The sequence below is a fragment of the Pan paniscus genome, chromosome 17 (assembly GCF_029289425.2).
Source record: "Pan paniscus chromosome 17, NHGRI_mPanPan1-v2.0_pri, whole genome shotgun sequence".
Lineage (NCBI taxonomy): Eukaryota > Metazoa > Chordata > Mammalia > Primates > Hominidae > Pan > Pan paniscus.
This window is the reverse complement of record NC_073266.2, coordinates 97,298,440-97,321,225: the sequence shown is the minus strand read 5'-3', so window position 1 is coordinate 97,321,225 and position 22,786 is coordinate 97,298,440. Positions and strand designations below refer to the sequence as shown.

Genomic DNA, 22,786 nt, shown 5'->3' with positions numbered 1-22,786 from the left:
GTGTCAGCAGCATGAAAACAACATTCCTCTCCTGTACGTCTCCATCAGAGCTCTTGGGTGACCAGGTGCATGGTCAATGAACAGGAATATTTCTGAGAAGAATCTCTCTTTCTGAGTAACAGGTCTCAAGAGCGGGCTTAGAATGGTCAGTAAACCATGCTGTGAACAGAGGTGCTGTCATCCAGCCTTTGTTGTTCTGTGGATGGAGCACAGGCAGAGGAGATTTAGCATCATTCTTAAGGGCCCTGGGATTTTCAGAATGGCAAATGAGCACTGGCTTCAACTTAAAGTCACCAGCTGCATTAGTTAGTCTCCAACGAGAGAGTCAGCCTGTCCTTTGAAGCCAGACACTGACTTCTCCTCTCCAGCTATGAAAGTCCTAGACGGCATCTTCTTCCAATAGAAGGCTGTTTTGTCTGCACTGAAAATCAGTTGTTTAGCGTGTTTAGTTTCATCAGTGATCTCAGCCACATCTCCAGGGGAACTTGCTGCAGTTTCTCCAACAGCACCTGCTGCTTCACCTTCACTTTTGTGTTATGGAGACGGCTTCTTCCTTCACCCTCATGAACCAACCTGTGCTGGTTTCCAGCTTTTCTTCTGCAGCTTCCTCACCCCTCTCAACCTTCACAGAATTGAAGACAGTTGGGGCCTTGCTCTGGATTAGGCTTTGGCTTAAGGGAATGTTGTGACTGGTTTGATCTTCTACTCAGACCACTAAAACTTTCTCTTTCTCAGCAATAAGGCTGTTTCACTGTCTTATCATCTGTGTGTTCACTGAAGTAGTATTTTTAGTTTGCTCAAGAACTTTTCTTTGCATTCACACCTTGGCTGTTTAGTGCAAGAGGACCAGCTTGCAGCCTTTCCTGGCTTCTGGCGTGCATTCCTCACTAAGCATAATCACGTCTACCTTTTGATTTAAAGTGAGAGACTGGTGAGCCTTCCTCCCACTTGAACACTCAGAGGTCACTGTAGGGTTACTACGTTGGCCTAATTTCAATACTGTTGTGTCTCAGGGAATAGGGAGGCCTGAGCACCGGGACAGAGACAGGGAATGGCCGGTTGGTGGAGCAGTCAGGACACACACATCTACCCATTACGTTTGCCGTCTTATGTGGGTGTGGTTCGTTGCACCCCAAAACAACGACAACAGTGACCTCAAAGATCACTGACCACAAATCCCTATAGCTGACAGAACACTAATGAAGCAACTATGACAACAGTGACCTCAAAGATCACTGACTACAGCTCCCTGTAACAGCAGAGCACTAACGAGGAGGCTGAAGTACACGGGAAATTTCCAGAGCGTGGCACAACACCTGGGGGCACATGCTGCTGGAAAATGGCACCTGCAGACGTGCTCGCCAGGTTGCTCCGAGCCTCCTCCCTGTGAACACAGTATCAGTGAAGCACCATAAAACGAGGTGTGCCTGTAAGACTCACTCAATGCCCAACTTCAAAGGCACAATAAAAGCAGGAAACAGCCACAGCAACTCATGAAGGTATATGTGTGCAGAATGTATTTTCATAAAGTCCTTACATCCTTCAAAATACCTAGTTTGTCAGAAAATAGGCATTAAAAAAAAAAACCTCGGCCGGGCGCGGTGGTTCATGGCTGTAATCCCAGCACTTTGGGAGGCCGAGGCAGGTGGATCACAAAGTCAGGAGATTGAGACCATCCTGGCTAATACGGTGAAACCCCGTCTCTACTAAAAAAATACAAAAAATTAGCCAGGCGTGGTGGCGGGCACCTGTAGTCCCAGCTACTTGGGAGTCTCAGGGAGGAGAATGGCGTGAACTCGGGAGGTAGAGCTTGCAGTGAGCCAAGATCCTGCCACTGCACTCCAGCCTGGGTGACAGAGTGAGGCTCTGTCTCAAAAACAAACAAACAAACAAAAAACCTTAGTGAGTAGAGTAGCGGGTATGAATGAAGCAATCTGAAAATATCTAGTCACAGTTTATACTGCACAGAAGAATAGACTGCTGTATAAGATGCCACGATACACACAAATGACTATCACAGCCAGAAATAGAAGCTGTTTTGTGGGTTAGACCTGAATTCCGGCCCTAAAGGAAACTCCTGTGCAGCACGGCAGTTACTCGATTCTCTCCATTCTGCAAACAGCATAAAACGCGAGAGTTTGTGCCACCTGGGGGGTCTGTGCAGCTCACCCTGACCACCTGACTGACTTCCAAGGCCAAACTTAACCAAACTTCTTCCAGATGAAGCTTGTCACAAATTTGACTTACGTGCAACTGTCATCAATCTGTCCCAGCTGTTGGTACCACGCCCCGGCATTCAGCAGCGGAGGATGCCCAGCTCCATGGTGCATCCTCCAGCCTGCTGGGTGTCTGCTATTGGGACCTGCAGGATCCCCAGGAACCTTTAGGAACTGGTAAGGTCAGGACTGATGGGCCTCTGAAATCCCAAATCTAACGCCAGAGTCCACATACTGTTCAACAGCAAACACTTAAAAAACAACTCAGTGTTGGTGAGGGCCTCCCTGATGGCCACCGTCTAGGCTGACACAAGCCTCTGGGCACAGACATTCAAAGCCTTCGGTCTAGAAATTCAGCTTCTCTGGTTCCATCCTGAGGACACAGCTGAGGCACAGGAAGGGTTTCGTGTGCATTAAACAGGGTTCTGCCCTCACCCTGCATTTCCCCGTGTTTCCCCTGGAGAATGCACGCTGGTCACCTCCCACCCAGGCTTTTCCTCCAGCCCAGTTCTCCCAAGCACAAACCCAGGCGTCCACCTGCCCTTGACATCCTAGCCACATAAAGGCATCCAACACCAACGTCCTCCCCACCAAGACTGCCCCTCTCAGGACACGCCTTGCACCATCCACCACACCATCCTTACAGGCTCGGGACGTTTCTGCCTTCTCCGACAGCGTGCCGGGCAGGCACACAAAGGGCTCCCACACACACGGAAGGAAGCGCGAGACACAGTGGGCGTTGGGATGTCTGCCCGGGGGCCGCGGATGCTCCCCAACAGCCCAGCAGACACACGGCCCACGCCCAGAACTAGCAAGTCTGCTTTCCAAACCCAGGCTGACCTACGGGAAATCATCTAAAAAACAAGAGAACACACTTCTGAATCAAAATTCTAGGACCCGCGGTTCCTGGGAAACTGTCCGTAGGTGCTGACTGCACTCACTTTATTCGACATCTGCTGACAGTGCTGCTCGGTCGTGTGAATCAACGTCTGGTCCAAGTCCACCATGAGCACCAGCTTCCGGTTTCGGTGCAGTCGCTGCTGGTCTTCTCTTCCCAGCTGTTCAGCTTGCTACAATTAAAAAGAAACAAGAAATGACAAAGTCAGTGTGTTTGCATCCAAGGTAAAACTCCATTTCATCGAGAAACACGAAACTATATCAATGTGTTCCTCTCCAGCCCCCCACGCTCCATGGACTGCGCCATACAGGCCGAGAGGCAGGGCTGGGTCACCAACCTGGTCACGGCAACCTCGCTTGTGACCACAATTTTATAATTCAGTTAAATACATGAGCCAATGAAAACGGAGGGGGAAGGGAAACTGGTTGTTTCTATAAAAGCTGGATTCAACAGTATGGAGCGCTCAATAAAAGTGAGCTGCAAAATTAATGAAGAAACCAAGTCGGCCGGCTGGGAGACGCTGGGTGGCCCAAGCTGGGCAGCAGAGACTGGCAAGGGCAATGCGCTCAGAACCTCCCGCACTCAGAACCTTCCACGCTCAGCCTATTCTTGTGCCTCGAAGAGACCCGGGAGCCTGGCAACAGCGCATCGGGGTGTCCCTCCACGCAGGGCCCAGAGTGGTGCTCCTAACAAGGGCCCGGTCACCCCGGCATCAGGAGCCCGGCATGGGACACGGGATGTGATGCACCACGCTGCCTTTCTCACTGTAACTGGCCCTCACTCTTCACAACAAAATCCTGGTCCCGCTCAGGGGGGACCTCCTCCATTGCCCATCCCCGAAGGGAAACGCACAGAAGGGCTGGCAGGTGCCAGAAAGATGGGGGGTACTTCCTCCTCCCTTCACCCTCAAACTTGCCAGCTTTGGTTTATGCATACACATTTTACATTTGTTTAAAGTTTGGTAATTCAGAAAACCCAGAATCCTGTATCTGGCATTTTGCTTTTCCCATAAAAAGATAGACTGAAATTGGTGTCCATCATTTAAAAGCACGAATTTACTAAAATCGTAACACTGGAAAGTGTTTTACCTATTTACAAAACTGTGCAGCCCTGAAAGTCTGTAAGATCACAAACTAGTTTTTCTCAGCTCCCAGAGCATTTTCACCCACGGGGTGAAGCGAGGTCGGGGAGACAGTGTCTGCCTCAAGCACAGGAGGTGCCCGGAGCCGCTGACCCACAGTGCCCCAGCAACTCCTGAAATACATAAACGAGGCGTAGCACTCGAAGATAAAAACCCATCTCTCTCTTAACTGGGCACATGAACACCTGCCCGTTCTCTCCACCCCGCGTACCCCCCATGGGCTCTCCTGTCGGCTACAAGGCAAACACTCCTGGGACCCCCAACCTGCCCCTGCATGTGCCCACTCTCCCGAGCCAGCTTCCCAATGGTACCAGCAGCAGCCGCTCCTGTAGCCAACAAGGTGCTACCACCCGCGTCCCCCCGCCCCCGCTCCTACCCCCGGCCACCGACTCCTCGCCATTATCTACCCCAATATACGCTTTGCCCTCCCGGCTCATCCAGCACATGCCTCGGCAGCGTGGCCACCTCCTGAGCTCCATGAGCAGCTGTCACATCCCTCCCCAGTTAGGACTTGGCTCAAGGGAACCCAGGCTGAGCCTGGCTGTTCATAGCTGCGGCGGCAGCACCTGGTGTTCCCGACACGCAGGTCACACAGCCTCGGGGCCCTGAGTCGCTTTTGCAGGCGGACTTGTCTGTGGAGAACCAAGGGCAACCGTCCCTGCTTCAGGAAGGCCGCAGTCCCATAAGTCATCCGTGTGATGAGGGGTTGTTTCAGTAACAACGATGACAACCACACGTCCGTGCTTCTGCAGCCACCCTCCTCCTGCAGCCGCCCTCCTCAGAGCACCACGCTTCCCCAACACGCCGCCACTGACGCCCGGCTCACCTCGGAGCTCACCATCAACTCCGGCACGCTGTGCACCATGGACACGGTGGCCGTGGACAGCGGCACCTGCTGCTTCCCGTTCTTACTCTGCAACCTGCAAGTGCAAGGACAGGTTCAGGGCTTTCAGCTGAGTCTCTGTGCACAGATGCACACTGGGCTCTAAGTGACAGGATTCCAGCTGATGTTTTAACGGACACACGCTGCTATCTTAGCACAGAACTTGATTCTGTCGGCAAACGTGGAAACATTCTCCACAGACAGGAAAACTGGTGGAAACACTGAGCTCGTGGCCACACTCATGAACACACAGAGCCATAGTCCTTCGTGAAAACAAACTGCAAAGTCACACAGAAGCAGAAACAGGCCCTCAACCATGAAAACGCAGAAAAAGTAGCTGCTGCACCTCCCACTTGGCATTAGAGGTAAAGCAGCCCCCAGCATGGGGCGCTCAGCGGCCCAGAGGGAGGGGCTGCTCCAGGCACTCAGCGATCTGCGTCTTCAGTCAGGAGAAAACAGGTCTCGGCCCTCCAGCATGCCCCCCCACCACACCTGAGAATGGCATGAGGCTGGGGTCACAGAGCAGGAAGGACTGCCTCCAGGGAAACCCACTGAGTGTGACTCGCGTGGGGCCCAAGGGAGGCGTCTGCATCTGCCGCTGGGAAACCAAGGGCCTCACTGTGTTCCCAGCACAGCTTCTCGGACTCCCCGGAGGCCACCACCTCGAGCCCCAGCAGGCAGCGATCTCACTCTTCCAGATACTTACTGGGTGAGGTCTTGGCCACATTCAGCACACAGGCCTTTCATGACAACCGGGTGGCTGCATCCTTCCAACCTCACCAGAACCGCTCTACAAAAAAACACAAGGGGAACAACACTTTAAAATCTCTTGGTTTATCAAAAGAGCCCCCAAGTAAGAATTTTTAAATCTAAGTTTTTGTACCAATTCTACACTAACTCTTGCATAACTTTGTAGGCAGGTGACATCACCCCTTGAGGGCATTTCTTTGTCTATAAAATGAAAGGACTTTCCACCTACAGGTGTCTCTCACGAAAAATGACACGCCACCACACCTCACCACCCCCGTGCCACCCGTGGAACAGCTGAAAAAACTAAGGATGTCTGGTCCAAAGAGGAGACTTGGGGATAACATAAAGTTGTCTCAAAACACACTATTTATATGTGATCCTCTGACATTTCCGTTAGAGAATTTATAAAATCTAAAACTTTCATATCATTCCCAGTCTAGACAGAGGCTGATGCAACTACATTTTCCTGACAAAATGACTGTAATGCTCGTTTTATATAAACACAAACTGTTTTATTTGTCCAAACAGTGGTCATCTGGCAGAAGCCATGGAAGAAGTGCTGAAATCTGAAGGCTATGAGACCAGAGGCCGCCTGGCACTCAGCGCCCGCCCCTAGGTGCCCTCAGCCCCCACACTCCCACCCCAGCCGGGCTGCTCCGACCACCCCACCCCGTGGACATGAGACCGCCCAGCACTCAGCGCCTGACCCTAGGTGTCCGCAGCCCCCACACTCCCACCCCAGCCGGGCTGCTCCGACCACCCCGCCCCGCAGACACGAGGCTGCCCCGGCACTCAGTGTCCCTAGGAGCTCGCAACCCCCACACTCCCACCCCAGCCGGGCTGCTCCGACCACCCCACCCCGTGGACATGAGACCGCCCAGCACTCAGCGCCTGACCCTAGGTGTCCGCAGCCCCCACACTCCCACCCCAGCCGGGCTGCTCCGACCACCCCACCCCGTGGACATGAGACCGCCCAGCACTCAGCGCCCACCCCTAGGTGCCTGTAGCCCCCACACTCCCACCCCAGCCGGGCTGCTCCGACCACCCCACCCCGTGGACATGAGACCGCCCAGCACTCAGTGCCCACCCCAGGTGCCCTCAGCCCCCACACTCCCATCCCAGCTGGGCTGCTCCGACCACCCCGCCCTGCAGACATGAGGCCGCCCGGCACTCAGTACCCGCCCCTAGGTGCTCACAGCCCCCACACTCCTGTCCCAGCCGGGCTGCTCTGACCACCCCACCCACGGACATGAGGCTGCTCAGCACTCAGCACCCCCCCAGGTACTCGCAGCCCCCACACCCCCCTCCCAGCCGGGCTGCTCCGACCACCCTGCCCCGCGGACATGAGACAGCCACCCAAGCTGCATCTGTCAATGGGACCTTTCCAGGCGGGATGCCCCATGGCCCACCAAGAACCCCAGCCATGTCATCGAGAGGGCGCAAGGATCAGGCCACAAGCGGAAACAAGGCGGAGCCACATCCTCCATGCCCACTGTGCCATGGCAGGCTGTGCTGGGAGACTGGGAGGGGCGGGTCTGTAGCCTGCATCCTGCAGGGGAGCGGAGGGGCGGGTCTGTAGCCTGCATCCTGGAGGGAGACTGGGAGGGGCGGGTCTGTAGCCTGGAGGGGAGTGGAGGGGAGTTCTTCCCGGGGAGGAGGATGGGCGTGCGCAGATCACCCTGGAGGAGGAACGGTGCTGAGGACACACGGTGCGGGGCTCCGAGCCCTCAGGGATGGAGTGGGCTGCCGGTGACTATCAAGAATCTGAGCTCCTCCGGGTCCTGGGCCTGTGCATACACAGTGCATGTGCAACACAAATGGATTCCGCGTTTACTCACGTCCCATCCCCAAGACATCTCGTCATGTATACGTGCAAATATTCCAAAATCCAAAAAAATCCAGAAATCCAAAACACTTCTGTTTCCAAGCAGTTTGGATATGGAAGACTCAACCTGTATCAGGTTTTTTTCTTAAACCAGACAACAAAATAGTGACACCTTGTTTGAAAAAGTGTGTTAAACTTTCTAAGGTGACAAGTATGATTTCCTTAATTTTATCAAAATACTTTACAACGAATGATTAGAGTTCTGCCCTAAAATGCCCCAATGAGCAGAGACTTAACCTAAAAACCCAACCTCTGGAAAAAACAAAAAACAAAAAAAAATGCACAAACCCCACACTGGACCATCCTCCCTCCCGGTCACCACACCTGCTCAAAGACACTGCCAGGCTTCACAGGCCTCAGGGACACCTGCTCCCTGCTTGCTGAGGCCGCAGGGGCCATCCCCGCCCAGGAGTCTGTGTCCCCACCGCCATCGCACTCGGGGCCTCCACATCCAGGCTCCTCTCCGATGCCTGGCAGCCCCCAACTCCCCAGCTGAGCTGTTTTCGTCCATCCACAGGGCTCTGCAGCCCCACCGCCAACACCCAAACCCAGTCCTCCCAATGGCCCCACATCCTTTCCCCGGGCACTGCTCCCCCAGTCCTGGCAGCAACCCTACTTGGGAGCCCCAGCCCCTCTAACAGGCTTCCCTGGTCTCCAGCTGACATCATTTTGCAATCAGCCTTCTGCAAGGAAACTCTGCACAGCTCCTGCCCCACACAGGACACCAGCTTATGGCAGGTTCCTCATTCTACCCCCTGCCCCACACAGGACACCAGCTCACGGCGGGTTCCTTGCTCTACCCTCTGCCCCACGCAGGACACCAGCTCACGGCGGGCTCCTCGCTCTACCCCCTGCCCCATGCAAGACACCAGCTCACCGCGGGCTCCTCCTTGCTCTACCCCCTGCAAGGGGAAGAGAGGGAAAGGAATCCTCAAATATGAACTAGGAGGATTTTGCCAATCTCTCCTAAACATGTTAACACGAAGAAGGATCTGGGGTGGCTCTAGTTTAACCAATAAACAGGTGTTTTTTTGTAGAAATTGACAAGTTGCTTCTGAAATTTATATGGAAGTTCAGAAAACCTAGAATCTCAATTTTCAAAAATAACAGAGAACTTTTACTACCTGACTTCAGAACTTATCAGGCATACAACATAAACGCATGGAACAGAGGAGTCCACAAAGACTCAAAGGTATGACCGACGGACGACCCACCAAGGTGCCCAGAAAACTCCATGGCGGGCGGGGGGCACCTTCCAGCCAGTGGGGCTTCACACAAATGGATCAACGGCTGACAAACGCCTGCAGAGTGTGTTCTGCAAAGGTTTTCTCCACTGTTCCCCACCCCGAGTCCACCCTGGGAGCTGTCCACTCCTCCCCCACCCCAAGTCCACCCTGGGAGCCGTCCACTCCTCCCCCACCCCGGGTCCACCCTGGGAGCCGTCCACTCCTCCCCCACCCCGGGTCCACCCTGGGAGCCGTCCACTCCTCCCCCACCCCGGGTCCACCCTGGGAGCCGTCCACTCCTCCCCCACCCCGGGTCCACCCTGGGAGCCGTCCACTCCTCCCCCACCCCGGGTCCACCCTGGGAGCCGTCCACTCCTCCCCCACCCCGGGTCCACCCTGGGAGCCGTCCACTCCTCCCCCACCCCGGGTCCACCCTGGGAGCCGTCCACTCCTCCCCCACCCCGGGTCCACCCTGGGAGCCGTCCACTCCTCCCCCACCCCGGGTCCACCCTGGGAGCCGTCCACTCCTCCCCACCCCGGGTCCACCCTGGGAGCCGTCCACTCCTTCCCACCCCGAGTCCACCCTGGGAGCTGTCAACTGTTCCCCAGCCCGAGTCCTGCCTGGGAGCCGTCCACTCCTCCCCCACCCCGAGTCCACCCTGGGAGCTGTCCACTGTTCCCCAGCCCGAGTCCTGCCTGGGAAGCTGTGTGACCCATCGCACAGTGACACTAGGCTGCCACAAAGGATGGGGGCCTCCTGCTCCAAGGAAGGGCTGGTAGCAAGCCCAGGTGCCACCTGCCTTCCGCAGCACAGGTCTAAGAGCGAGTGTAAGCTGGCCCTGCTTCCCACAAACAGCCTCCCTTGGGCCATCAGCGCAGCCTGAGGTCTGAAGAAAGTTGACTATAAGCTGAGTCGGGTGCGCACTGCCTGCTGTCACCAACAGTGTAATACGAGTCAGACGAGAGCGACTGCAAGACGGAGGTGCCACCGGCAGATGACTACAGCACATGCCTAGTTCTACACGAGGAAGGAAGCTTCTAGAACAGTGTCACAGCAGCTGTAACAGCTGGGTCTTGACAGACGAGTAGGAAGCAGGTGAGGGCTGGAAATGGCAACCACCCAAGGTCCCGGTGGCAGAGACAAGGCCGGCTCCTGACGCCAAGGGCACCTGCACCCAGTGCACGCAGGCAGCACTCCACAGGCTTCCAGCAACGTGACCAAACACGGGCCTTCGTAGAAAATCACTCGCATACTGGCCACGTCGGAGTCACGTAATTTTCTGTACTGCGGTTGAAAGGTTCTGACTGTCTTATTCTAGTGCAGGCTCTGCTCCCCCGCCCCACCCCAGGACTCCTGTAGTGGCTGGAGACACTCCTGGATATCACACCTGGAGGTAGGGAAGCTGCTCAGCAACCCACAGCATGCAGGATGCTCCCAGCCAGGCCATCTGGCTCAGAACGTCTGTGTGTGCAAAGGCCGGGAAACCCGCGTGCAGACAGGGAGCAGAGAGCAACGTCTTTTCTTAATACGAGACATTTCTACACTTCATCTTTGCAGACGCTGACAGAAAACAGGGGTGAAAAGCCCTGAACGCTCTCATTCCAGCCTCCACGCTCCAGGCAGAAAAACGTCTCCACACCTTAAAAAGGGGCGTGACACGTTGTGGATTCTTGAATGCGGATACACAAACGTAAAAACACCCAACCAAAGAGCTCAGCCCAAAAACATCCAAGCAGTCACCAATAAATGTTTTCTGGTTTGTCCTAAAGAAAATCCATGAGAAAGCCATGACATGCAACTTCTAAACAAGTTATTTGCCTCAAAATACACAAGAATAGTAAGTACCAAACTCTATGGGGTTCTGGCCTCTCAGCTCTCTCAGGGGAGGTCCGAGGGCATGGGTACATCGGAGAGGGCTACGGGCTGGGCCTGGACCACGGACGCCATCACCTCTGAGCATCCGCTCCAGGTGGGTCCAACCTTCTCCCTTCCTTCTACAGATCAGGAGGGCTCCAGGGTCTTCCCTAAGTTCCAACATTCTGAGTGTAGAAATGTATTTAGAGGGAAGAGTGTATTTTTTGCACCTAGACCTTGGGTTTCTAAATGTCATTCTCCACTAAGAAGAAGCAGGACTTGTTGGAGAATGGCTGATGCCAGGACTGTGGCCAGGAGAGCAGCAGCCTAGAATCCGTTATGCAGACAAGGCGGCAATGCCTCAAGACTCAGGCGCCGGGAACCAGCACCACGGGCATCCCGCCGGCCACAGCTGGGATAAGTTGTGTGTCAAGGCAAATAATAACAATAACAGATTATAAGCCATTAAATAAAATAAGAAACCATGAGCCTACACTGCTAAATAGACATGTTACTTATTTGTGACGGAGTCTCGCTCCGTCACCTAGTTTGCAGTGCAGTGGTGTGATCTTAGCTCACTGCAATCTCTGCCTCTGGGGTTCAAGTGATTCTCTTGCCTCAGCCTCCCGAGTAGCTGGGACTGCAGGTGCGCACCATCACGCCTATTTTTGTATTTTTAGTAGAGATGGGGTTTCACCATATTGGCCAGGCTGGTCTCGAATTCCTGACCTCAGGTGATCTGTTCACCTTGGCCTCCCAAAGTGCTGGGATTACAGGCGTGAGCCACTACACCTGGCCTTATTTGTTCTTACGGCAGAAAGTCAACCAAAAAGTGGAGAAGAAATGCTGGAATTGAGAACACCACCACTGGGCTATCATCCTAGAAATGAAGCGATTCAAGCAGGAATCACTGACAGATACCCAAAACGTGGGTCAGCTTGGTGCGAATGTATTTATGTGGTAACAAAGTATCTCTTTCAAGATACTGAATTACAACAGGAAACGTAGTAACTTTTTACAACAGACACCACCTTCACTAAACGCAGGCTCTGGGACAGTCTCACCAGAGCGCACAGCTGCGATCTAACTGAGGGATGTCCTACTAAATCAGGCAATGATACAGAAAGAAAGAAAGACGAAGGAGCTGACTCTTGAGGGTTCAACCAGCGACGCCACGTGGGGTCCAGGGTTTGCTTTTGTTACAAAGGACTTTATTAGGACTATTAGTGCTATGTAAGAGCACGTCTTTGTTTTCAGGAAACTCAAGTATTTAGGGGTGAAGTGACATCACACCTGCAACTAACTCTCCAACTCCAGAAAAATGTGCGTGTGCATGGGGAAAGATAAGCAAACTCAGCAAAGCATTAACATTTGCGGAATCTGGGGTGAAGCTGGTGTGAGAATTCTGTGCACTGTTCTTGCAACTTTAAGGTCAAAAATTATGTCCCAAAAGAGCCGGAGTGGCTGGGTGCGGTGGCTCACGCCTGTAATCCCAGCACTTAGCGAGGCCGAGGCAGGATCACCTGAGGTCAGGAGTTCCAGACCAGCCTGGCCAACGTGGTGAAATCGTCTCTACTAAAAATACAAAAATTAGCCGGGTGTGGCTGGGAGTGATGGCTCACGCCTGTAATCCCAGCACTTTGGGAAGCCAAGGCAGGTGGGTCACCTGAGGTCAGGAGTTCGAGATGAGCCTGGCCAACATGGTAAAACCCTGCCTCTACTAAAAATACAAAAATTAGTTGGGCGCGGTGGCTCAAGCCTGTAATCCCAACACTTCAGGAGGCCGAGGCAGGTGGATCACCTGAGGTCAGGAGTTAGAGACCAGCCTGGCCAACACGGTGAAACCCTGTCTCTACTAAAAATACAATAATTAGCTGCGCATGGTGGTGGGCACCTGTAATCCCAGCTACTCAGGAGGCCGAGGCAGGAGAATCGCTTGAACCCAGGAGGTGGAGGTTGCAGTGAACTGAGATTGCACCGCTGCACTCCAGCCTGGGTGACAACAGTGAAACTTCATCTCAAAACAAAAAACAAACAAACAGCTTCAAAGGAACAAGTGTTGTTGTTTTGTCTCCTGTGCAGCCACAGGGGTGGGAGCCTCAGGCTGGAGTCCAGTGCAGTGCAGTCGTCAGCTGTGGCTGACGCTCTGCACCTGGTTCAGTCGCCCAGAGCCCAGACGCAGCCATCCTGGAGAACACGCACAGGTGGGGCTCTGGCAGCGGTTACTGAAACTGTGGCTGTAAAGCACAACGTCTGAGGAATGTGAAGAAGGAACAAGGGCAGCCCAGCCTGATTCCCAACACTGCACACATCCACAGAGCCGTGGCTGGAAAGCTTCAACACTGCCACTGTGGTCTAGAGCGAGTCATCCAACAAAACCAGTTCCTAGCACGTCTCAAAACCACGTGGCACCATGTGCACCACACCATTCAGACCCTACTGCCCTCTCTGCTGGGTAAACAGACCTGCAAGGAAAGTCCTTGCCTCAGAACCTCCACAGACCCCAGGGAGCCATGGTGTCAAATGCTTCCAGCCTGAAAACACTTTAACCCCCTGGTGGTATGCTCAGGACAAACCACCAACTGCTCCGGTGCATGCCCACCAGTGAACTGGAGAAGCCAACTGCTGCGGTGCAGGCCCACCAGTGAACTGGAGAAGCCAACTGCTGCGGTGCAGGCCCACCAGTGAACTGGAGAAGCCAATTGCTGCAGTGCATGCCCACCAGTGAACTGACGAAGCCAACTGCTGCGGTGCATGCCCACCAGTGAACTGGAGAAGCCAACTGCTGCAGTGCATGCCCACCAGTGAACTGGAGAAGCCAACTGCTCCGGTGCATGCCCACCAGTGAACTGGAGAAGCCAACTGCTGCAGTGCAGGCCCACCAGTGAACTGGAGAAGCCAACTGCTGCAGTGCATGCCCACCAGTGAACTGGAGAAGCCAACTGCTGCGGTGCAGGCCCACCAGTGAACTGGAGAAGCCAACTGCTGCGGTGCAGGCCCATCAGTGAACTGGAGAAGCCAACTGCTGCGGTGCAGGCCCACCAGTGAACTGACGAAGCCAACTGCTGCGGTGCATGCCCACCAGTGAACTGGAGAAGCCAACTGCTGCAGTGCAGGCCCACCAGTGAACTGGAGAAGCCAACTGCTGCGATGCAGACCCACCAGTGAACTGACGAAGCCAACTGTTGCGGTGCATGCCCACCAGTGAACTGGAGAAGCCAACTGCTGCGGTGCAGGCCCACCAGTGAACTGGAGAAGCCAACTGCTGCGGTGCAGGCCCACCAGTGAACTGATGAAGCCAACTGCTGCGGTGCATGCCCACCAGTGAACTGGAGAAGCCAACTGCTGCGGTGCAGGCCCACCAGTGAACTGGAGAAGCCAACTGCTGCAGTGCATGCCCACCAGTGAACTGGCAAAGCCAACTGCTGCGGTGCAGGCCCACCAGTGAACTGGAGAAGCCAACTGCTGCGGTGAGGCCCACCAGTGAACTGGCAAAGCCAACTGCTGCGGTGAGGCCCACCAGTGAACTGGAGAAGCCAACTGCTGCAGTGCATGCCCACCAGTGAACTGGCAAAGCCAACTGCTGCGGCGCAGGCCCACCAGTGAACTGGAGAAGCCAACTGCTGCGGCGCAGGCCCACCAGTGAACTGGAGAAGCCAACTGCTGCGGTGAGGCCCACCAGTGAACTGGCAAAGCCAACTGCTGCGGTGAGGCCCACCAGTGAACTGACGAAGCCAACATGATGCTGGGTATCGACTCGCTAACTGCATCATTCCCGCCAGTCTATAGTCAGCACAAAAAATGCATCAAAATCGTATGACACCAGCATTCTTCACCATTTAAAGCACCGTAGGAAAATTATTGTCTATTAAAAGCTACTTCAAAAATATTACAAATATTAAATGAGTTAAATTTTAGCTCAAGTTCCTCTTAAAATTGTAAGGAATTTTGTACATATAATGCTAAATATATATTTAAAAACCTATCAAGACCATCTCTTCATAACCTTTAAAATGTACATTTATCCTTCAAGAAATATCTCTTCAAACTCATCAGTTCCATTCTCTCTACATTCTCTTTCTCCTGAAAATATAAAAAGCACTTTTTTCTGAGACAACTTACATCGCTTGTTTTCCGTTTTGTATTTGTGCACTTTTAAAACACACATAAAACTGAGAATTCATCCATTCCTCTGTACCCAGATACTAGATGATTTCACATAACCCACTTTAAAACTAACTTTAAAGAAACCATGAAAATGGAGACAAATCTGATAATACACACAAAATTTCTGAAACCTACAAACCATTTCCAGGCAGACGTGCTTCAAAGTCCTTTATCTAAAAGATTAGATCAGAGATACCTAAAAACCCAAGACAAAGGTAAATCACAGACGAACAAAACCAAGGAAGTAACAAGGCCCAGTGGTTTTCTGTTAGGTGAAAAGTGGGAAAAACAAAGCAAAACGTTTGAAGTGCAACTTACCCACGTTTAATGGGCTGACAAAGTGACAGCCTCCCAAATTTTAGACACAAATATCTTTTTAAAAGTATCATCCTTTAAATAGTGCAGGCGTCAACAGGGAAGAATAAAAGTATTCTAAATAATTATTAGAATTGTTAATAATAAAACTATTCTAAAAGAATTACCAATTCATCAAGATTCTTGGTACCAGGATGAAAACGAAATGTCCTTATTCCCAGGACTGGACCCTTAGGTGACGACGTTCGTGCACTGACTGAAGCACATTTAGAATTTCAGAGGCTTCTACTCCCTCATCACAGAACAATAAATTCGGGGACTAATCTTAGGTTGCAGCCTATTCTAACTGTATTACTATTTCTCAGAGATTCTCATTCCAAAATCTACAAAGCAATAAAGACAGCAATACCGTTGCTGTTGGAATGATCTTCATTTTATTCAGCAATGTTTTTCTGCTTTTCTGTAGCACTCTCACACCCTGCGCTGGTGAATGCAGATGCCCTTCCTGTGGACACGCTAAAGGCACAGGTACAGTCTGTCAGACGTCATCAACCCTCGCACACGGTCTCCGCCTGTTAGTTCTCACTGGTCACCGCAGGCTCCCAGATCATGTTAGGTACCTTCCCCTTTCTGTGGCGATTTAAATACCTCCCTGTGAGTGACTGGGAAAAAGCCAAAGCAAAGAAATCTGCAGGAAAAAAAAGACTTAGTTTCTGAAAGATGGTGACCTGTCAGAATATTTCCTATTAAAATAATTGTACTCCACATAAATATTATAAAAGCAGACAAACACTATTGTTCTAGCTACTCCCCCCACACTAGGAATCTCCAGGGCTGAAACCTGGTCTACAGAGAGCAGCACGCAGAGAACCAAGGACAGAGGCTCTCTCAAGGGCCTGAGCACACCACGAGGCATCTGCACCGTCCTCCTCACCAGGACCCTCACACCCCGTAAGGAGCACCGCGGAGAAACCGGGAGTAGACACCACGAGGCGCCTGCACTGATCCTCACCAGGACCCTCACACCCCGTAAGGGGCACCGCGGAGAAACCGGGACTAGACACCACGAGGCGCCTGCACTGATCCTCACCGGGACCCTCACACCCCGTAAGGGGCACCGCGGAGAAACCGGGACTAGACACCACGAGGTCCCTGCACTGATCCTCACCAGGACCCTCACACCCCGTAAGGGGAACCGCGGAGAAACCGGGACTAGACACCACGAGGTCCCTGCACTGATCCTCACCAGGACCCTCACACCCCGTAAGGGGCACTGCGGAGAAACCGGGACTAGAGACCACGAGGCGCCTGCACCGTCCTCCTCACCAGGACCCTCACACCCCGTAAGGGGCAGGGCAGGTCCAAACTTCTTGGAACGTCAGTTTCTTTCCAATGGAGTGAGGAGGTTCTTACTTCTGCCAGATAGGATGAAGCCCGACAAAAACATACAATCTTATTAAAGATCAAAACGACAATCTAGTGACTATTGTAACTTCACCCAAATGCAGTGTTTTTAAGTTCCCAGAATGGTTCTTTGTCTAAAAATAACCACTGATGGGGTCAGGATAAATGTTGCTGGTGACAACAACGCAGGCAACGAGGGCACGGACCCACCCTGCCTGGTGACAACAACGCAGGCAACGAGGGCACGGACCCACCCTGCCTGGTGACAACAACGCAGGCAACGAGGGCACGGACCCACCTTGCCTGGTGACAACAACGCAGGCAACGAGGGCACGGACCCACCTTGCCTGGTGACAACAATGAAGGTAACAAGAGCAGGGACCCACCTTGCCTGGTGACAACAATGCAGGCAACGAGGGCACAGACTCACCCTGCCTGGCTGGTGCTGGTGCTTTTCACAGGTTCACTCACACCTGCTATTTATAGAGGGAGGTTTCACGGGGCCACAGGTTCCATTACCTCTCTCTGCAGTGCTCCGCCTCAGTAACCGACACTAAGCTACACAAGGCTCACTCACACATACCCACGTGGGATTCTTCTTTCTTTGTTAAAATTCCATGCTATAAAGAACTGTTTAGACTGACGTTCTAATCTACGCTCTGGAGCAGCGCGTACTCTGCTCCTCGGCACTGTGAGCGTGCTGGCTGCACATGTACAAGCAACATCCACACCTCTCAGTTTCTCAAACACAGTCTCAGCTAAACAAGTTACTGTCAAGCAGCCGGCGGCCAGTGGGGTCAAGAGCCACCTTCACTAAGGTGATGGCACACAAGCGACACTTGAGCTTAGCACACTCAGGCTGCTGCCGCTGTCTGCTCTCTGCAAGCTCCAGTTTAGCAGATTTAATGCTATGTTTTCAAAGATACTTCCCGTTATTCCTGAAAAATAAGTATTTTTATAAGCCCTGTGAAAGGATCAAGATAAAGGAACAACAATGGTAGGCACCCCCCGGTCCCAAAACCGTCCTGGGCCAGAAGCTAATTCATAACACCTGCAGGGTGAACACAGCGACCAAGCCTCAAGAGAGACAGGCTGTCCTCCCCGTAAATCCCACACCTCGTCAGCAATGTCCTCAACAACACCCTCGGGAAATCTGACTTCCCAAGACTTTCTCCAAAGGCCCCTCACCAAGGAGCCACCAGGGCACGCAGGCAACCAGTAAGCCCTTGAGGGACCAAAACTGTGTGGCCACATCAAGGGCTTCGCCCAAGCCAGAATTCCAACGTCAGATCGCCTGCGCATTCCTCGGGCAGCCGCCCTGAAACCCCGTTTCTGACACCTGAGTTTCTGATCCATCAGCTGGGCAGGACCTGCTCTCTCACCAAGAGCCACGGGGTTCCACTGGCGCTGGGAGAGCCCTGTTAAAAGGGACCCCCTTTCAGCACAAGCCCAGGAGCAGATTCTGCACCTCCCCTGCCCTCACACGCAGATGAGCTGAAGCCAGGGTTGGAGCCTCCACAAAAGCAGTTGTGGATTCTGCCCATGCTTGTCTATACAAGTGCGTGTTATTTGCATAATCTGAAAGGGGTACTCTAAGGATCAATACACGATAATCAGTCTACAAACATTTAAAGCAAACTTCAACCAAATGCTTGCTCTCCCAGATAAAGATCTCAGGAATCTGTAACTTCAAGAGAACTTTTAGAGGTGGTCAAGATAAGTCAATTATAAAACAGCCCACGTGCAATTCTGGGAACTTGCTTAGTAAAAGTCAAACACCTGGGCTGGTGAGCAGAGTCAATGACGGTTGAAGGCAGTTCCTCTTCCCTGATGTCTTCACCTTCCAGCCTCCAAGTGGTGTGACACCACAGAAGAGAACCGCGGAGCTGTTGCTGGAAATGACCACACCAGCAATCAGAGAAAAAAAGAAAAACACAGGAAAAACCTTTTAAGTGAAAGTGACTCAGGCTCTCTAGAGGAAGGGAGATGCTCTTCACCAACCGACGTCCCAGAGGCGTCGCAGGGATGAGAACTAAACTCACACCCATCACCTTCCAACATCAGGATGGAATTATGCCCAATATTCTCTACTTCATCACAAAGCGGCACAATCTATTATGGAAAGACTTCCATATTTAATCAGTCCCTCATTCTCACGGGGGACGGGCGCAGGACTCCTTCAGATACCAAATTCCACATCCGCAGATACTCAGGTCCCGCAGTCAACCTGGAGAACCCACGGATCCAGAAAGTCAGCCCTCTGTATAAACAGGCTGGGCTCCACACCCAGCAAACAGTGTCGGGCGTGGAACCCATGGATGCGAACAGCAGACGATTTACTGAAAAACACCTACATAAAGGTGGCCCTCGCAGACCAAAGCAAGTTGTTCCAGGGTCAGCTGTAAATTGTGTATAAAGAGCTGCTGAGCTGGAACTCAACGTCCTGGAGAAATCCATCACTGTTGGGCTTTAAGCAAAAGCTGCGGAGATTTCTACCTGCAACTCTCTATGGAGAGACGTCAGCAAAGCCACCACAAGTCCACACTGCAGGGCGCTACTCCCATCACAGGGGTGCTGCCAGAGAAACGCACCAGTAACCCACCCTGTTCACAAAATCTGTCAACAAGTGACTGAATCTAGTAATTTTCAACTGTGTTCCACAAAGGTGCAGCAGGCATTTTGGGGAGGCCAACACATACCGGCTCCCAACGGCAGCCCCCCAGAGCCAGGGCAGCGTCATCTGGACCACACGGAGCCGACCGTCAGCAGCATGGACTCCCGCTGCAAATGCACCTCCCGAATTCAGCTGGCTAATGCAACTGCGAGGCAGGAACCTGATTCCAAACAGACGACCGGAACTGCCAGGGCACATGCACACAGGGCTTTAGACTAAAGCCTTTCCAGTCGCTCCTTCCTGGATCTATGGCACCCACGCCCACTGCACAGGCAGGAACACCTCCAGAAATGCCGACGTCACACCACCACCACCACACTCCCCAGAACGCTCATAAAACCCATGTACACAAACCCACAGGAGTACACAGAAACGGGGAAGGAGGCACCTCAAATTCCAGGCAGCACCGTCTGTGGCTTTCTCTAAGGCAAGGATTTACCTGCCGCCCATGGACTGGAGGCAGAGAGATGAGCCTCCTGGAACCAGAGGGACACCTGGTGCCACACAGACGCTCCATCTGAGGAGAAATGATATCACATCAGGGTCTCAAAGGGCCCTGTGAGGTACCCCAAGATCTCAAACAGCACCTCCCTGTAAACACTACTGACTGCTGGGAACCCGTCATCAAGCTCATGACCTGGCTGGCTGACTGACTGATGCACTGGGTTGGTTTTATTCACTAGACTGACTGAACATGGAATTTCAATACTAACTTGCCACATAACCAAGTTACTCACCTGTCTAGGCCAAAGCGGCCCTTTCTGTACAATCAGAGGAACAGAATGAAACATCAGTAGGGCTCTTCCATCCTGGGATTTTCTGTCCAGGGAATACACCAGCATTGGGGTCTGCCTCCACAATCCTCCCAGGTATGGCCAGTGCCCACTGAGGAAGCCGTGCAGGCATTTTCTGGGAGGCAAGGCCCTGAACCTCCCAGCCCCACCCACCAGCACGCAGGGGGCAGGAGTGAGTGCCCGTGCCGAGGGTCAAGGACCCAGGCTCTGTCTCCAAAGGAAGCGGAGCCAGGACGTTCTGGGGCTGTGACGGGAAGACTCCTGTCCCAGTCCTCACTCTTGCGGAACCAGATGCAGAGAAGATCCTCAACAAACACAGGGTCAGGGCAAGCCAAAGGGACGAGGAGCCGCGGCTGCCGAGGAGGGAAGAGAGTGGCATCCCCAAAAGGAGCGGCACCTTTCCCAGAGGGAGCTCACGCCCGGCCCACTGCGGGCTGGAGTGTCCACCTCTCCCTGGAGTTTCTGTTCTCACAATCAAAACTACCAGAGCCAGGCGCACACGCATGTCCACTTGCCCGCCCATCCCAGAACACAAGGGTAGATTCAGACATGGCTGGACACTTCGGTGCTACGGAAACATATCCCCTTCTGGGGTCAGAGCACAGTTACTGAGAGCTGTGGAGTCTGTCACACGCCCACGTCACCCTGAAGCAGCCTGCGACAATGCCCACTGTGGTCAACCACGGGGCTACTGCCTTCGCTGCAGGCCTGGGTTCCGCCCGTTCCTTAGCCACGAAACAGAACTGCACCAGGTGTTACAACTGCGTTTCACAAAGTTTACAAAAATTTAAAGATGTGCACACACCCAACAGTTTATATTTCAATAACAGGTCTGGAGCCTGCCTGATGACTCTCCTGCTCACAGCCACCCATGAGTTTTCCTAAGTCACAAAGGTGGAGCTAAAGGAAGGGGCGGGGACTATCACTGCAGAAAGAAAGAAAGAAACATCGCTTTTCCAAACAGTAACTTCGTGTCGCTACGCAGGACCCTTTCCTTTTATCTCAAAATGCTCCCCGTTGGTAAAACCACAGGTGGTGACTATCCAGTTTTAGGGGAGAAGCGCAGTGCCTGCGTCCTGCTTTATCGCTCCCTCACCAGGGGCGCCCCTGCCCACCGCGGACGCAGCAGCCCGGGGGTCCTCCAGGATCCCTCCCCGGAGCCACCCGCCCTCGGCCCCGCCCGGCTCAGCACACTCACCCTGGGGCGACCACCTGGCCCGGCTGCGCGCACAGCTCCCGCACCACGCCCGCGCGCTCCGACCTCAGCCTGCGTTCCGGCCGCGCGGGGCGCACGCAGCCCCCGGAGGCTACACGGGACTGAGAAGCCCCGGCGGACTGCGCGGAGGCGGCGGCCTCGAACACGGCCAGCACCGAGCCGATGCGCACGGCCGCGCCCGCCGCCACCCTCCACTCCAGCAGGCGCAGCGGCGCGGGCCCCGGGCAGCGCACCTCGGCCACAGCCGCCGTCGGGGCGCCCTCGGCAGGAACGCGACCCGCGGCCGGCACCTCCATCGCGGACAGAGGGCGGGCGGGCGGTCGGTACGGGGCCTGCGCTGCGCTCAGAGCGCAGCGCCTACCGCGGCGGCACAACCCAGGCGGCGACGCTGTAGTTCCTCTCGGTACCGGCTTCCACCCGTCGCCTAGCCCGCGCCGACTTCCTGGAGGGCGCGTGACGTCACGCAAGGGCGCCGCGTGCGTGGGTACGTGAGCGTGTAAACACGAGCGCCGCGCGGGGCCGGAGCCGGCTCCATCCTAGGACCAACCCTGCGTGCCGGCCGTGAAGAACCGCGTTCCTGAGCCCTACGTACTTTTCCTCGGAGCGCCGGCACCGTGGAGCAGCGGCATGCAACGCGGGCCGCTGTCCCCCAGTCCCAGTGACGGTCTTGGCGCGCTCGGAACTACGTATCCCGGCGTGCACCGCGGGCAGGGCATGGCGGGACTACGAGTCCCAGCGTTCAACGCAGGCCTGCGTGCCATTACCCCATCACGCGCTGAGACCCAGCATCCCGAGACTACGAGTTCCGGCATGCACCGCGAGCCGCTCTCTTCCACTCCCATCGCGCACTGCGAGTCGCAACGTCGCGGGACTACGGGTCCCGGCATGCCTTGCGCGCCACGGGCCCAGAGACCTGAGGCTGTCGGCGTCCTGGTGGCCCCGCCTCGTGTCCCCCCCCGGACCCCACGCCGCGGGAGCTTGGGGGCTGCGGTCTTCTCGTCCTCCGACCTCACCTTCGATGCGGAAGCGCAGGGGCAGGTGCACCGCCCTCGGCCCGCGCAGGCGGTGGGCCGGTCTGGGGCAAGGCGCCCGGAAGCGCCTGGTTGGTTCAGAAAAATCGGACCGCAGCGGGAGGGCGGGCACCGGCGCGTGGTCTCAGTGGCCCCAGGCGAACCCTGATGAGCAGCAGCCGCAAGTGGCTTACTAAAGGAGCCACTTTCTACGTTTGTCTGGAATTTACGTGAATTAAGCTGGCGGGCGGGCGGCCAGGCCTGTAGTCTCAGCACTTTGGGAGGCTCAGCACTTCGGGAGGCTGTGGCGGGCGGATCACCTGAGCCTGGGAATTGGAGACCAGCCTGCGCA

General features: G+C 54.3%; 1 protein-coding gene across 4 annotated transcripts in view; it reads right to left on the bottom strand.

Annotated features, from left to right (window-relative positions):
* Window positions 1-21,860, bottom strand: part of CTDP1 (CTD phosphatase subunit 1) — a 78,105-nt gene extending 56,245 nt beyond the window's left edge. For 3 of the 4 annotated variants that reach the window (XM_034943410.4, XM_063597388.1, XM_055102372.2), the window contains exons 1-4: window positions 21,407-21,720; window positions 5,845-5,928; window positions 5,082-5,175; window positions 3,158-3,286 (exon numbers count right to left, since the gene is read on the bottom strand). In XM_034943410.4, coding sequence (XP_034799301.1) covers window positions 3,158-3,286; window positions 5,082-5,175; window positions 5,845-5,928; window positions 21,407-21,720 — 621 coding nt within the window. Of the gene's footprint in view, window positions 1-3,157; window positions 3,287-5,081; window positions 5,176-5,844; window positions 5,929-21,406 lie in introns of all 4 variants that reach the window. The other variant, XM_003805202.7, reaches the window with a different exon arrangement.
* Window positions 21,861-22,786: the final 926 nt, after the last annotated feature.